Source organism: Centrocercus urophasianus, unplaced genomic scaffold (genome assembly GCF_019232065.1).
Source record: "Centrocercus urophasianus isolate 14NV4802_14NV808 unplaced genomic scaffold, USGS_Curo_1.0 seq_20, whole genome shotgun sequence".
In the NCBI taxonomy this organism is placed as follows: Eukaryota; Metazoa; Chordata; class Aves; order Galliformes; family Phasianidae; genus Centrocercus; species Centrocercus urophasianus.
In genome coordinates this window covers 7,502,022-7,518,047 of record NW_024884756.1, presented here as the reverse complement: position 1 = coordinate 7,518,047, position 16,026 = coordinate 7,502,022, and the positions used below count along the sequence as shown (strand labels likewise).

Sequence of the window (16,026 nt, the reverse complement as noted above, 5' to 3'; positions counted from 1 at the left end):
TTTTTTTTTTTTTTTTTTTTTTTTTTTTTTTTTTTTTTACCTTTTCCCTGCTCCAAACACATGCACACACTTCAAGAACGGCATCATAAAAGCATAGCTTAAGTTTGTATGCAAATGGACCTATTCAAGGGAAATGTGCCATTATGTAACCTGCTGATGCCTGCAGTTTATTTTTTCCCTAGTTCCTCCTGCAGTCAGGTTGTGGTTCCCCCCCACGTCTCCCATAAGCACACACACAAACCCCCACACCCACATCTGTACCGAATTAACTGAGTGATTTTTTCACCCCTGGCAGAGCAGAGCGACAAAAACAGCGCCCTCATTAAACAGGAAATGTTGGCGTTGCAGGCGATGCTCAATACGTTAGACTACAAGAGAAAGGTTAGTGACATCCTTTGTCAGCTGTGGGTCATTTGCTTTCTCCCTTTATTCCCACACCGAATACTCAAATGCTACTTGTGCCTTCCTGAATTCTCTCCTCTTGGAAGAGCAGGCAAACAGCATGTGAGTTACCAATATACCAAAGGCTTTGTGTTTGTGTGGGTGATATTGGCGAGCAGCTAAGAAATCAGCAATTAAGCAGAAGCTTAATTAGGGCTATGATTCCGCTCACCTTAGACAAGAGGAGCACTTCTGCACTGCACTGCAAGGATAGCTTAGTTGGCAGTCTAGAGCTTTTACAGGAAATAAAAGTTATCCAAAGTAAATGTGATCTAGTAATTGCAAAACCAAACAAACAAATGCACAGATACTACCTAGCTTGGTTTAGCAAGAGAGACATGTGACTACAAGCACTTCTTGACCATTCCTTTACCAGTACAGAAAGCCATGTGTTCAGACACACGTACCTTCCACTGTTAAAAGCAAGTCAAATGTACAAACAAAAAAAATCCTGTGAATTGGACATGATGCAAAACAGAAGAAGGATTTTATGACCTTGACAGTGCTTCTAAATGTCAACTGCTTGGAGGTGTTATGCCCACTATGAATACAACCTCCCCTCCCAACCCCTAAAGAGAAATTTTACTGAGGAACTCATTGATACTCAGGATTAGCTTTACATGGTGAGTAATCCAGTCACCTCTGGGCTAAAGAGACAAAAGTGGTGGGACTAAATACAGATGTTTCCAAAATCATACAAAAAAAAAAAATGTAATCAGCACTTTGTGATAATGGCTGGATGTTGTAGCTGTGCCCTGTGGTCAGTCCATGACAGCTATCCCATGTTACAGGAAGTGCTAAGTAAAATAGGCCGTGTCATCCACGAAATTGATATGCTCATGAGCAACATGCTGACCGAGGAACTGCTGGACTGGAAGAGACGGCAGCAGATTGCATGCATCGGGGGTCCCCTCCACGGGGGGCTCGATCAGCTCCAGAACTGGTAAACCTGCACTGAGCTTATGTTTCCACTGAAAACCACAGGAAGTCTGCAAGCCCCATGCACACAAAATGATAATTCCTTTAGATCGGTTGCCTTGCTACCTTGCAACAGCAGAAAATTCATGAGCAGCTATGCAAGTAAATAACTAAAAATGCACTTTGCTTTGGTAGATCAAGTGATAGAACAGTAGAATTCGCTGGCAGAATGAATGACATTACAGTAAAGCGCTGAGCCTGAGCCATTGCAGTCGGTCAATTTTTGGTTTGATGGTAGTTGCAGATATATGATACACATACCCCAGGGAGTTTTGCTTGAGTAAGAGCTGTGCTGACTGAGGACAGTGGGAGTTTTGTCTCAGCAGGAGCTGGGTAGATCCTTTATGCTCTGACTCGCTGGGTACATCACTGCTCTAGGCTTAAAGCTACCCAGAATTGAATGACTGAAGTCTGCACCATGGTGGTAATAGAATCAGGCTTAATGGTACTTGTGGGGAAAAAAAGAAAAAGAAAAACAAAACCAACCAACAAATACCTTTAGATTAAAAAAAAATAATAATCATACCTCTAGAGAGCGTCAGTTTCTCTTCCATCTGACTAATATTTTGGAAAAGGTAGAGTAAATAGTAAGAAGAAAAAACAGAGGGAAAATAACTGAACACATACATAGTTTTTGAAATTTGAAGAAAAGAATTTTTTTTTTGTCTTGGTAGCATGTTCAATTCATATAACCATTATCCTTTCAAAGAGGGAAGGAAAAACTACCAAGCTGTAGGCAAGAAATAGAACTGGCAGCAGTGCCCTGTGTGTAAAACATCAGGATGGTGAAGCATTTCCTCTAAACTATCAAAGTCACTGTTGCACTGTTGTTGATGAGGCCTTTGGGGAGATATTTACCTTTGAAAGTAAAGTGGGAAATCTTGCATGATGTATTTATTCACAGCTGTAAACAAAAGATGAATGAGCATAATTGTGTATAAAGCTTGAAAGCACTATAAGGCACGGAATCCAATTTCCCTAAGCAAGAACTTCAGTAGATATTATGTTCTAATAATGGCTTACATGAGAGATTGCAAGGTAATTTGTTGTCTCTCTGTAGTTTTACGCTGTTGGCAGAGAGTCTTTTTCAAGTTAGAAGGCAACTGGAAAAACTGGATGAGCTGTTGACCAGACTGACATACGATGGGGATCCCATCCCAGTACAAAGACCTCAGCTGCTGGAAAAGGTCAATTTCCTGCTCTACAACCTCTTCCGCAAGTGAGTAAGCTATTGTGAATTCATGTTGCTTTACCTGAACTGACACACATTTATTGCTAACAACAAAACCTAACTGTTAAGAGTTTCCAAAGGAAGGAGTATGTACAGCTGTCATCAAAACTCAGAGAAGCTGAAGGTACCAGAGAGCTTCTCACGTACAGCATTTAAGGTTTTGTGGTCAACTTCTTACTCTATGTGAACACCAAAACCCACTTATTTCAATCACGTACGTACCGCTGAGAATTTTGTGTAGTGAAGCAGCAGATCCTTCTCTTTTCTGTTCCCCACCAAAGTAGACTTCCCTCCCACATTCATCCATCTATTCATATAGAACATTTTCATAATTTGTCTTCTCTTTTGTACCGGCTATACAAGGAGACAGACCACAAGTGGCTATTCTATTAGCTGTGTCTGCAAGCAAAACATGGTTTATTGCTTTTTAATAAAATAAGGGAAAAAACCAATGATTTAATTTCACTGGAACCAGGTTCAGTGGACTTGTATAGCTTGATTTATGGTTCTGATAAAAGGCTAGATCATTCAATTGATATTTTAGTCCTACAAAATTTGATTTTGGTTTGATTTTAAAGGTATAACAGGTATCTGTTTCTTACGGGAACAATTCAAGTGTAAGTCAGACCCCGAGATCATTTAGAGAACTGAGAGTGAAAATGCTTATCTCCCATTTTAGCATCTGCAGAGAAGTCAGTCTCAAAGAAATAGATAATATAGCTTACTATACATTTATTTATGCATATTCCTATCAATCTACTTGTTTCATTTCTTTTCACCCTAGTTCATTTGTGGTTGAAAGGCAGCCCTGTATGCCAACACACCCCCAGAGGCCAATGGTTCTTAAAACGTTAATACAGTTCACTGTAAAATTAAGGTAAGAAAAGGAAGCCTGATATCAATTGCTCCCTTCACATGCTGCACTTTACTCTAGGAGACCATTTCAGGATCCATGAAGTATTACAACTTCTGTGTGAGAGTCAGGCAGAGACACTTTCGACTCCAGGGAGCTTTGTGAAGCAAGGGTCTAAAGGACACCGAACCTGTCGCTTGTAATAAGTGGCAATGAAGAGCAAACAGCAGAAGGAAGACAGGCAGACTGTGGCCAAAAGTCAGCACCTTCAGGAATCTATATTTATTGGATTCTTGGTTTAATGGCTTTGCAAGCTAACAAGTAATGATCCACATCATGCCAGGCAACATCAGAATACTCAGAGCCACTGTAGCGCATTAGAAAGAGAAATATCTGCAGCTTACGAGGTGTGTGATTGGTGTATCAATGACAAGTTATTTCTCTCCCGCTACCTCCTTGCTTGACTCTGCAAAATGAGGTGAGATCGGAGAGGATCTCACATCTCATTTCCATCCAGCAGCAAAAAGAAGGCATAGAAGGTGGGGGAGCAGGTGTGGAAAGCATACACAAAGCACAGTGCAGTTAGACATACAAATCCATCTCTGATCTTTTCATTGTCTTCCCCACTCCTGCAGGGAAGATAAAACACTCGCCTCTGGATAAAGTCATCCGTCCTTTCATGCATAGGACCCTGCAAGTCCTGATGCAGTGCTGGATGATTAATCCATTTTCAGATTACAATCATTTCAAATACTGTGATGTGGAGCTAGTGATCTCTATTATTTTCTGGTGACAAATTTGTTTGCTATAGCTTGTTTTTGGGTTGGTTTTTTTTTTTGAGTGTTCACTTATAAATTTTCTGTTTTGAAGGTTGCTAATTAAATTGCCAGAGCTGAACTACCAGATCAGAGTGAAAGCAACTATCGACAAGTAAGAAACTTTAAAGTGAAGATATTAGACCACTCTTTTCCTACAGAGACCATGCAGCTTTTTCAGTAGCTGCCCTATCTGCTTTCGAATTTGCTTAAAGGGGGAAAGAAACCAATGAACAGTTGAAACATATGAGTTTCACACAGGGTAATGAGGGTAATGACTCTCTCTAATGTGGAAAATCTCTTTGTACTTGAAAAGAAAGCTACTCTTAACTTTGAAATTGGAGACGAAACATCCATTTAGCATTTGTTTCAAACCTTAAATAAAATCCAGCTTTAAATAGTGGCATCACAGAAAACTTGAAATCAAACTCTGTAGCATTTATGGGGTAGTCATTCCCTCTGCCTGTACCAATAGTCCCAGCACCTTCAATGCAGCTGCTCCCAGCATTGCACACAATTTGTGCTTGGAAAGCTGGTGCTGTAATTACTAACTACAGCAGCTTACAGTGTTTTACTCCTGCCTGACATCAAGGCTGTTGCATAAGCTCCTCCTTACTAACAGATTCAGTACTCCATTAGCTCCCATTACTTCTTATAGCAACGATGAACCACAGCTCCTACTGCTGGTTATAATTTCTTGAGCAAAAGGCATTTCAGAGCCTGCCTATAATATACTAGATGCAGAGCCAACACTTTTGTACAACTACATCTGTTTGAGTTGATTAGTTTTCTTAGCAAGATCATGATTTTCAGTACAACGTAAAGAGCTGACCCCAGAGCAAGCTTGGTTACCATTAGGTGAGGGCCCCCTACTATGAAAAACCACCAGGTCTGATTCCAAAATCAGCACAGCTGATCCAACTCCCCACTGCTCACCATTCTCCCTTGCTCTGACCACGATGCTTCTATTAGCTCCCTACAAGCCACTCTGCTCCTGGCTGCATGGGCACAGGTGCTGGGCCAAAAGAAGGAAGACCAACACCTGGTGGATAAGCAGTAGGAGACAAGACAGCTTCCTCTCAGAAGCTGTTTATGTGCACCACCAGTGTGCCAAGACCTATCTACACAGGCCTCTATTGCCTCACCACACACCCAATTAGCACAGCAACTTTCAATTTCCATACATCATTCCAACAGCAGAGGGAGAAGAAGTTAGATACAATACCTGCACATCAGAAATTTCTGTTATTTTTCCCCAAAATTGCAGTGATATCAGTAACATACATTCAACAGATAAGGGAAAATATACTGTCTAGAGATACATGACTCAAAGCAAGCACAGCTCATGTTTACTGATACATCATCTGTTTCCTCCTCCACCCTTCTTCTATTTTAGGAATGTTTCAACAGTGAGGTAAGGAAACAAAATATGAGAGTCCTCCAGCTATCCAGCATGTTTTCACTGGAGTGATTAAGTGTAATGTTCTCCATAGCAATCGTAGATTTGTTCTGTGTGGAACACACGTGAAAGCCATGAACATGGATGAGTCGGCAAATGGCAGCCTGTCAGTAGAATTCCGACACCTGGTAAGCTTGTCTGCTCTTTTCTTGCCATGCACCTCTGGCAAGGAATTAAGATACTCTTTAAAAGCTACACAAGGAGAACTGCACTGCTGTCAAATCTACACTCGTTCTCTTCTCCCTTAGAGGAGCATTTACTGCTGCAACACCTGTATCACACTCCATACTGCCATAAAGTGAGACTGTATTTCCACAGACATTACAAAACAAACCATGCTTAATACCAGAAGAGGAAATGATTAATCATGCTGAATTACACAGAAACTTTTTTTTAAAAAAAAGCCTATGTCCAGGTGAAATACATAATTGAACGCTTTGGATCTGATTGAAACAATGACTGAGACAAAAGGCTTTTTGAGAGCCAGCAGAAGCGTTCTGGTAGCACCTCCAGTGTCTTCCTAAGTCCTGCTTTCAAAGCAGACTCCCTCACCTACAGTACTTTTCCAATAAAAATATTTATCAGAAGGCCACTCACTGAATGGACTTCAAGGCACAGAGTCAGTGCCTTCATTGTAGTGTATCTGTAAATTCAAAACAAATCCCTATTACGCTAAGGGCACCACAGCTACAGTTGATATTCTTTATGTACTCATCTGTAGTTTCTCTGCCACATAATTTCTGTTTTGCTTTATACAGCAGCCGAAAGAAATGAAATCAAGTGCTGGAAGCAAAGGAAATGAGGTTGGTGGATTTATTTTAGTTGGTAGTTTTGATTACTCTCCCAAGTATTTCAGGCTGGATTTCATTTAAATCCAACAGCAACCATATGTAAGTAAATTAGATTTTGAAATATATACTCTCTTTCTAAGTGTCGGACTCAATAATCATGTGATTGCATGAGCACAGTGAGAACCTTTCAGAAGTACTCAGAAAACTCAATTACGTGCCTCACGTAATAGCTACAGAAGATGGTAGGAAGTAATCACCTGAATGCCTGCATGCATTGCCCTGCATGGCCTTCCCTTTGGTCAAAAAGTTACCTTCTGAAAAAACAAGCTTTTTGAGCAGAGCAAGCTGACCTGTGTGATCTGTTGGCCACGCTCACAGCTGACACGACGGTTTGATTGTACTTGCCTAAAAGATGTTAGCATGCCCAAACCACGACCAAACTCCCTGACTGATTTTCGTCTGAATCCTGGTCTGGTGTCCCCCTCCTGCGGTGACACAGCAGTATGACACGTCAGATCGAGCAACAGCCACCCGCAGCATTAGGACGTCCTAGCATTAGTGACGTGGCTCACTGCTATCTGATTTTCACCAGCGGGGCTCCTCCTTGGTGAAAGCACCGCCTGGAACCTTTAGGAGCATAAACATTTGTTGAACAACAGCTAAAAGCATATATTTGTTTAGGCTTAGGTGTGTTTTTGCAAAAATCTCAGGTTTTTGAAACTTCTAATCGGGCAAAGATAAGGGAAGTTTCCCAAACATTTTCAGCTTGATTCTACCTGTGCTAAAACAGTTGAGCTGAGTGGATGGATGAGCATTTCACTCAAAAGCAGACAGCTCTAAGCTGGATCTTCCCTCTGTAAGGCAGCTGTGTGATTCAGATGCCTGAGCATCTCCTGCAGCCTCAGCCTCCAGTGTACACAGAACCTTTTGTTACAGCATCTGTACACATCCTGAAGGAGGTGTCCTGAAGGAGGTGCTCTGGGGGAAACAGAAGGCCGTGAGGCACTTTCCCAAGGAACACTTCCATTTACGTTGACTCAAAGTGGAAGTACTTCGATTCAGAAATACAAATCTTCCCTTCCCTCCTTTTTTTTTTTTTTTTTTTAATTTATTTTATTTTATTTTATTTTTTAAGAAGTCTGGCAAAACAAATATGCAATGGGAAGGAAAAACAAAAAAGCAGGAAAAAAATGGCAAAAAGCTTTTTATATTTTGACTCGCAGGGATGGAAGTATCTATTTTTAAAGACGTTTCTCAAGGGGCAGAGATTTTACAGAGCTGTTTATAGAGCTATGCTAGTTTGTAATCCAAGCAAAATGTTGTAACACAAGCTAATCAACTACGACAGATTGTTTGTCAAGAAGTTTCTGCGTATACTTGAAAGAAAACAAAACTGTTCTCTAGGACAGAAGCCTACTTGTGCTTAAGGACACGGCTCCTGTAACTGCTTTTTTTGAGCTGCTCGTCTCCTATTTAACATCCGTGTTTAGATTGGGGCTGTCAATCAGTAAAGAAACTTTTAGCAAGAGTGGGAGACAATAGCAGACACACAAAAATCTGTTACATTTGCGTGCAACACCATGCTGTAAAGCAACATTTTTACACAAGTTGAAAGTAAAGAAAGCATTGCTTTTAAAACCAGGGTTGCTGGTTTTGTTTCGGTTTAAGAATCATCAGAAAAAAATCCACCAGAGATCTGGATTAGTTTAGAGTTTAACAAAGGGTTTCCTTCTTTTTCTCTTCTGCTTAGAGATTACACAATGCTGCAAGAAAACACACATCTAATCTCAGCAGCTGGATTGCCCAGGCAGTGTTAAATACCAAGCATACACTCAGTTCATTATCTGCTTTTCCCCCTCAGGGCCCTCATATGGTGACTGAAGAGCTGCACTCCATCAGCTTTGAAACACAGGTCTGCCTGTATGGACTGACTATCAATTTGGAAGTGAGTATATTCTGGATAGATTTTCTGTGGTGAGAACAAGCAGCATTTTCCAGGGGCTCACAAGGAACAAGCCTGTTGGGCCAGGCCGCAGGCCCATCTAGGCCCATCTATCCTAGATGCTGTCTTCAGCAGTAAGCAGTTGCCAGATTTCCAGAACTGCTCAGAGGGCTGCACAGATTTCATGTGATGTTCTTAACCCTTCTATGCAGAAGCCAAAATACAGGCTGATCTAAAGACCATACACTCATTTAAGCCAGTGACCAAAAAAAAAAAAATTAAAAAAAAATAAATAAATCATGTGCACTAGAAGGCATGTTCCTCCATTAAACATCACAAATTAACACATTAGAGAATGTTACGACAATTGCAGGCAATATGCTCAGGACATCCCCGCGCACCTAAAACAGACCATTCTTACAACCAATTCAGTGACCAAAACTACCAGGCCTCACTCTTCTGCCTGCAAAAAGTCATGCAGTCATTTTTCTTTACAGCTTTCACGCAGCTAAAAGCCAAATTTGCTGCCCAGGCCAAGCTAACTCAAAACCTGAACACCCTCCCAAAGCCCATTTCTCTCTAGAAACAGGCTGGGCAGCAGTTATCAACAGTTGGTCTTGCTCTACCATGCTGGAAGAGCCCAGGCTATAGAGCACTATTTGGAGGGAGCAAAAGACCAAGGAAGGGCTAAAAGACAAGTAATACTGCACTGTCATTACCTACTGTGCTCATTTTTTCCCCTAGACGAGCTCTTTGCCTGTAGTGATGATTTCCAATGTCAGCCAGTTACCCAATGCATGGGCTTCTATTATTTGGTACAACCTATCAACCAACGACCCTCAGGTAGGTCTTCAGTACACAAATAGCGGCTTCCTGCATTCTCACACTCCTATTATTTGGTTGCCAAGTACATTCGTTATAAAAAGGCTGCTTCTCCCTCTTACACAGACCTTATTTTCTTCAAATACGCAGTAATCAACATCATACTTCTATGTTATTTGTTCTGTCTTTTGTTCCCTACCCAAATGTACAACCGTATGCCTCTTAGCTTTCATTTTTTTTAGACTGAAGTTGTAGCTCACAAACTAAGGAAGGATGATTGCCCTTCTTCGCAACTTTCCCAGGTCAAATTTGTCTTTCTGGAACATGGTTGATTAAAATCATACACAGCACAAAATAATTTCACAGGTGCAATTCAAAACTATTGAAGTAGATATATGGTTGGGGCTATAATGTAATTAAATGCTATTTCCCCTCATTTTAGAGGAGCTAATGCTTTGCACAGAGAAGACTGCAAGAGACAGGTAGCACTGTCTAGTAGCTTCAATGCTGAGCAAAAGCACAATCATTATTTCCTCGTCTCCTGCTGGCACAGCACAAATTTCGCCTTCAATTGCTGTTACTGCACTTGCAAGTTGCAGAACACAGTATCTGCATTTATTGGACAGGCATTAAGCATATTTTCACTGCTTTAACATACACCACTATCAGAAGTGTAGCAAGGTATTTTATCATCCAAGATGTACACAGCCTCCTACTCTCTCCAGGAGCATCCCTCTATAGGTTTGCTAGTAACCAGGGAGGAACCAAGGCATCTTTGTCCAAGTCCATTCCGCTCCCCATTCCACCATACCCCTTGCATTATTTTTTTGTTTGTAAACACCTCTGGCCTCTGCTTAAGCACTTGCTGCTTTCTTTTATAGCCTGGAGTACTTCCCATAGTTGCTAATAGTCTAAACAAAGCATTCGTTCTGTTGCAGAACTTATCTTTCTTTAACAACCCCCCTGCCGCCACTCTAAGTCAGCTCTTAGAAGTACTGAGCTGGCAGTTTTCATCCTATGTTGGCCGTGGACTCAATTCCGAGCAACTCAACATGCTGGCAGAGAAACTTATGGGTAAGTCTGTAGAAACATACGGATTTTATTTGTTTTGGGGCTCTTTTATTTGATAGTCCAAAGTGATGGCTTTAAGCATGACCTTCACTTCCACCCTTGACTTCAAAAATACCATTGTGACATTGTTTTTCTTTAAAGAAAAGCACACGTCAGCTTATTCTTACCACGAAGTGATTCAGCTTCTGAATATCTAGGCTGCTAAACTGAAGAAAGAGGGCATCAGAGTCACGTTCAACACTGTTTTGTTTCCTTAGCAAGTAGTTGTTATCTCCAGCATCAGCTATCAAAAGGAAGTCTTTTTGCTTGCTTATGGGATTTTGGCCTTTTTGGTGACAGCATTGTGTTGGTTTTTTTGTTTTTTGTTTTTTTTTTCTTTTAAAGTATCTGTTCTCTGGGGCACGTTTAGTCCTGGGATCCATCTTTTACTCACAGCGACATAGAAATGAAGCCCCGCATGGTTAGAAGTTGGTGAGACAAGCAAAAAAATGCTTCAGTCCGACTGTCCTTGTAGTAAAGGGTGTCTTTTCTAATGGTTTCTTATTAGAGAATGGAGTAGAAAACATCCCTGTTATTCAGTTACAACTGTAATATGAGAAAAAGAAAGAAAGCATCTGAAAACTTGGAAGCTCAAGATAGGGTGAGAGAAATAACACTTAGACTGAAACCAAAACTGAGCTCAGTGTTGCACCAACGAGGCCCCAGGCAACTTCAGGCAGATATTCCCCAGGCTACCATCAGCAGCTGCTTCAGAAAGATACACAAAACTCATCTGCCAGCTGCATTCTTTCTCCACGCACACAGGCCTTAGCAAGCCCCTCTCAATGCCTCTCCAAGCCCGAATGGGCTACACTATTTTTCAGCTGTACAGATGTGAACTAACATTTCCTTCACAACTTCAGAAACCCAGACTCACATTTTTCTATTTTACTTTTAGGGCAACAGGTCAGTTACAGTGACTACCAGCTCTCCTGGGCAAAGTTCTGCAAGGTACGGTTCTGAAAGTAACCCACTGATGTCAGTGAAGAGACTCTCAATTGCCTTGTGTGGCTCTTGTAGCCCAGCACAACCAAATGAAGTCTAAAAGCTTCACAATGAAAACAGTATTTCCTGAAGTTTAAAGCTTGGGCTAAGAGATCCATTTAACTACATTTATACAGGTACCAGAAACAGTTATTATAGTCAAGTATGCCCTGTATGTTTCTGTAAATCATACAATCACGTTTGCCAAAGGCATTTAAAGTCATCAGGTGCTACCGAATAATCAATATAGATCGTGCTATCAGTGCACAGAATGTTCTTCCTAAAGCATACAGTATGTTTTCCCTACATGCTCAGTTGTGACTTAAATTATTTCAAGTCTGTCTCCACATTCGGTAACTTTGATCAGAAATTACAACACTGAAAAAAAGAAGAGCAAATGCTTTTTGTTCACACTATATTAAAACACATCACTGAAAGTAGTTCCAACTCTCAAAGTATAATTTCATAATGAGAGAAACTTCGAATATGAATTTTTCTTTAAAAAAGGGAGTTGCAATGCCTATCTTTAAAAAAATTCATAGTATTCACATTAGGCTTAAAGCAGATATATTACTGAAAGCAGCAATTCTAATTTGTCATTTCAACAGATGCTAGATTACTCTTCAGGAATTGAAACAGCTATGTCACGTGGATGCGGTGTAACAATATTCTCATAATGTTCTTCTTCTGCATGCGTTTCCCATTAGGAACATTTACCTGGCAAGTCTTTTACCTTTTGGATTTGGCTTGAAGCTATACTGGACTTAATTAAAAAACACATTCTTCCTCTTTGGATTGATGGGTGAGCAAGAAATAACAACAGCCATGTGTTGACCTCTCCCTGCTTTACCCTTTTTCTTCACTAGCTGAACAGAAGAGAACTTGCAAAGAGTTGAACACTTCTGCCTCTTTCTCCCCATTTATGATGTTTCAAACTCTTTGCAAAAAGGCAACACCTCTGAATCTATTAGAAATGCAGAACTAAGTCCCTATTTTTTGCAAAAGTTAAACCATTATTTCCTATTACACTTCAGGTACGTAATGGGATTTGTAAGCAAAGAGAAGGAACGAATTTTGCTCAAAGACAAGACACCAGGAACATTTTTATTAAGGTTTAGTGAAAGCAATCTGGGTGGAATTACCTTTACTTGGGTGGATCAGTTAGAAAATGGTAAGTGCAATTAAAAAAAAATAATAACAGAGCTCAAACCCTTTGGTATAATTGTAACCACAGTTCGTTGAGTTTTTGTTGTTGTTGTTTAGAAGTGAAGTTCATGTGTATAGTGTTAGTTTGGTTTGGGGAGAGGAACACAGACAAAGCTTTGCAAATCTTCCTCTCAGTGATTTCTATTACCATAAATAGGTTCATTAGGGGATGTACCTACTTACTGCAGGCTTTACGTTTGTTCCCACGTGTGGAGGAAGAATGCCTTGAAAGATGTTGGTACAAAAGGCAAAACCCATACCAGTGCAAACTTAGAAGGAAAACAAAAAGCGTTCCAAGTAGAGATGTTGGTCTAGCAGCTATCAGCAGCTCCGTGCCCTTGTGTTCCTACAGGAGAAGTGACATTCCATTCAGTGGAACCCTACAACAAAGGCCGCTTAGCTGCGCTGCCCTTTGCTGACATACTGCGAGATTACAAAGTTATCATGGCAGACAACGTTCCTGAAAACCCTCTGAAGTATCTGTACCCAGACATTCCCAAGGACAAGGCCTTTGGCAAACACTACAGCTGTCAGCCGAATGAAGGTTGGGCTCCCTTTCTGTACTTAACCCTTCTGGAAAGCAGCTTCAAGGCCAAGAGGCAACTCAAGGAATCTGGGGAGAGGAAGAAGGGAACAGATCACGATGCCTCCTTTAATCGGCATCTTCATGAGAAATGTTTGATGTGTGTCTGTCATGCAGGCAGTTTCATTTTACAAATAGAGCCACGGTCTTAGAGGTTACATTAGAGGCTACAACAACACTGTTTAAAAGAAGCTAAGAAGTAGATCTTGAGTTAGAAGGAGTCAAAGTAATTGGATTTTTTTTCCTGACCAATACATTGCAAAATTCAGTATTCAGACGTTCAAAGGAGATGGAAAGCCATCCTGCTCTTCAACTTCCTAATTGGATAAAACTGTAACAAGCTGTATCTTTAATTTCAAAGAATTCTGACTTTTCTGAAGAGCTTGGAAGGCCTGCTTTCATTTCACAATGAGGCAGCAGTTGCCCCTGGTAACTACACTGGAAAGTACAGCTAGATAAATTAGCTCAAAAGGCTAGATAAGATTAGTTCCAAACATGCTCGCTCTTCTCTGGGTTTCAAGTCAAACCATTTTTAGATCAAGCTTGCATCCCATCAAAAAGAAAAAAAAAACAAAACCCTGATTTTTCTAGATAAGCTCAGAATGATGTGTATGTCTTTATAAAAGACTACAAGGCATTTGGATTCAAATCCCTACATTTCTCAAAGATGCTTTCAGGCAGCAAATGCTTTTCTTCTCTGTTTAAATTCAGTGGACTTGGCCTAATGCTCAAGCCCTCTAAAAAAAATTATGCACCTATTTAATTTCAAGCAAAAGACAAATCTGAAGCTGTGATACAGACAGGGCTCCATGCAAGCATTTGCAGTACCGAAAAGTACTCAGTACAAAGCATTTGGACTTCCAGCACAGTCCTCTCTCTTCAAAACCTTAACAAGATCTCTTCTATCAGCTGTTACGCTGTACATCAAGATAGTGATGTAGGTATTTCCAGTGGGGAAGCACGGTCATTTCTGTGACTAGGACCTGAACCTGGACATTAACCTCAGGAATTCCCTCATTTTATGGCTGCTTATTTAATCATGGATATTTCTCATATTATGGCCTGCAGCATAATCAATTTCAAACCAACAGTAAAATTAATGGGCAGTATTTAATTTCTCTACTATTGGCTTTTTAGTCTCAAAACCCTCAGACGGAGGAGTCAAAGGTTACGTTCCTTCTGTATTTATCCCAGTCTCCAAAATGTGAGTAACCATAGAGACGTATTACTCTGATTTTCATTACATTTACATACCTTTTCTAACTTATCCCTGCCTCTCCTCCCCCATTCAGATAGTTTGGGGCAGCAACGCATCTGAGTTTTGGTTTGGGCAAAGACTGCTAAAAACAAAAAAAAAGGGAAGCAAAGAACTTGACTGAAGTGCTTCTCCCATGCACGTGGCAAAACATTTGTCAGAACTGAATGCAAACTTTATGGTACTTTGGTCATCTTACACTGTTCCCTTTTTCAGCAGCTGATATTACAGAGTCAGGCTTAACCTCTGTCTTCCTTTAGACCTATTCCCTGCATTTTTAAACACCTAGCCATTGGCATATGCTCACAGGGCCACCAGCAAGCCCGAATATAAGCTTAACTAACTTAATTAAGCATTCAACATGAGTCAATTCACTATAGCCCACAATCCTCCATGAAGTTGGAGGGATTTAGGTTACTTTTAATATCATTTTCTTCTTTTTTTTTTAAAGCTTAAATGACTCTACAGATCCACATTCTCCATCAGATCTTCTTCCAATGTCTCCAAGTGTTTATGCTGTGCTGAGAGAACATCTGAGTCCCACAGCCATCGAAACTGCCGTACGTTGTAAACTTTTCCACTGATAAGTTAACACTTAGCAAACAGCACATGCAACACAGATGCTGGTTACAGAAAGGCCACTCATACCATTACCAAAATCCCAGCTCATCCATCACTTGCACTATTGCATTCTGAACCAGTGGTACAAATATTTCCTACTCTGGCGCAGACAAGATGCTGCAGCACACTTGGATGCGTTGTCTGATATGAAGCTGTCTTAGCTCCTGGCCAGGGAATCGTGAGCATTCACTCATTTGTTTGAATATATTAAAACAGTTCTGACCTTCTAAATTGCATCTGTGAACTACACATGCTAGCTGGCATTTCCCTGTTTCAGCAGTGAAAAGAATAGTTGGCTTCACTTTTATCATCAAATTCCAAATATTCTCAGGTTTTTGTTTTTTTTTTTTTTAAGCACATGCAATAATTCTTCAGCCAGCTCTTCCCAGAGCTTGAGAGGGTCAAATAGAATCATCCTGCAGTTTTTAAGGGCACTAGAGAAGCGGTTCACTGCTGCCAAGTGGGAGGCGAATTGCTGAAGGCCCTTGCTAGGAACGTGTTCAAGTTCAGCAAGAAATTAGGGGAGAAAAGAATTTTGAAAGGGTTTTGTTCTTATTTTGTTGTTTCCTTGGGCTTGGTTCTCTATATTTCCTTTGATTGTTTCATTGTTTTTGTTGTTGACTTCTATTTTCCATTCTATTTACCCTGCTAAATGAGAAAGGAGGAAAAACAGAGTTTATTATCTCAAATTCACGCACCAGGTGAACAAGTGGTGCTGCACTGAAGTACAGTAAGCAAAGTTGCTATTGTTAAAGCAACAGATTTTCTCTATGAGGTGTCAGTGAAAGAACTCTGTGCAATGCAGAAAACAAGAGTGAAAGCTGCAGCAGAACACGATATCCTTACTCAGTAACAGCCTTAGCAGCCTTGCTGAACTCTTATCCATTCCTCTGCTCACTGCAAAAGCAAGATTCCACTAAGAGACTTTTTGTCCA

At 40.6% G+C, this 16,026-nt stretch overlaps 1 protein-coding gene across 1 annotated transcript in view; it reads left to right on the top strand.

Annotated features, from left to right (window-relative positions):
• The window catches only part of STAT4 (signal transducer and activator of transcription 4), a 38,686-nt gene that overhangs the window by 21,169 nt on the left and 1,491 nt on the right, over positions 1-16,026 (top strand). Inside the window, exons 7-23 of the mRNA XM_042822405.1 lie at positions 296-381; positions 1,233-1,384; positions 2,480-2,638; positions 3,435-3,527; positions 4,374-4,433; positions 5,715-5,732; positions 5,812-5,905; positions 6,536-6,580; positions 8,430-8,513; positions 9,255-9,353; positions 10,271-10,406; positions 11,341-11,393; positions 12,134-12,228; positions 12,461-12,597; positions 12,985-13,176; positions 14,353-14,419; positions 14,922-15,030. Of these exons, the coding sequence (XP_042678339.1) occupies positions 296-381; positions 1,233-1,384; positions 2,480-2,638; positions 3,435-3,527; positions 4,374-4,433; positions 5,715-5,732; positions 5,812-5,905; positions 6,536-6,580; positions 8,430-8,513; positions 9,255-9,353; positions 10,271-10,406; positions 11,341-11,393; positions 12,134-12,228; positions 12,461-12,597; positions 12,985-13,176; positions 14,353-14,419; positions 14,922-15,030 (1,679 nt within the window). The remainder of the gene's footprint in view (positions 1-295; positions 382-1,232; positions 1,385-2,479; positions 2,639-3,434; positions 3,528-4,373; positions 4,434-5,714; positions 5,733-5,811; positions 5,906-6,535; positions 6,581-8,429; positions 8,514-9,254; positions 9,354-10,270; positions 10,407-11,340; positions 11,394-12,133; positions 12,229-12,460; positions 12,598-12,984; positions 13,177-14,352; positions 14,420-14,921; positions 15,031-16,026) is intronic.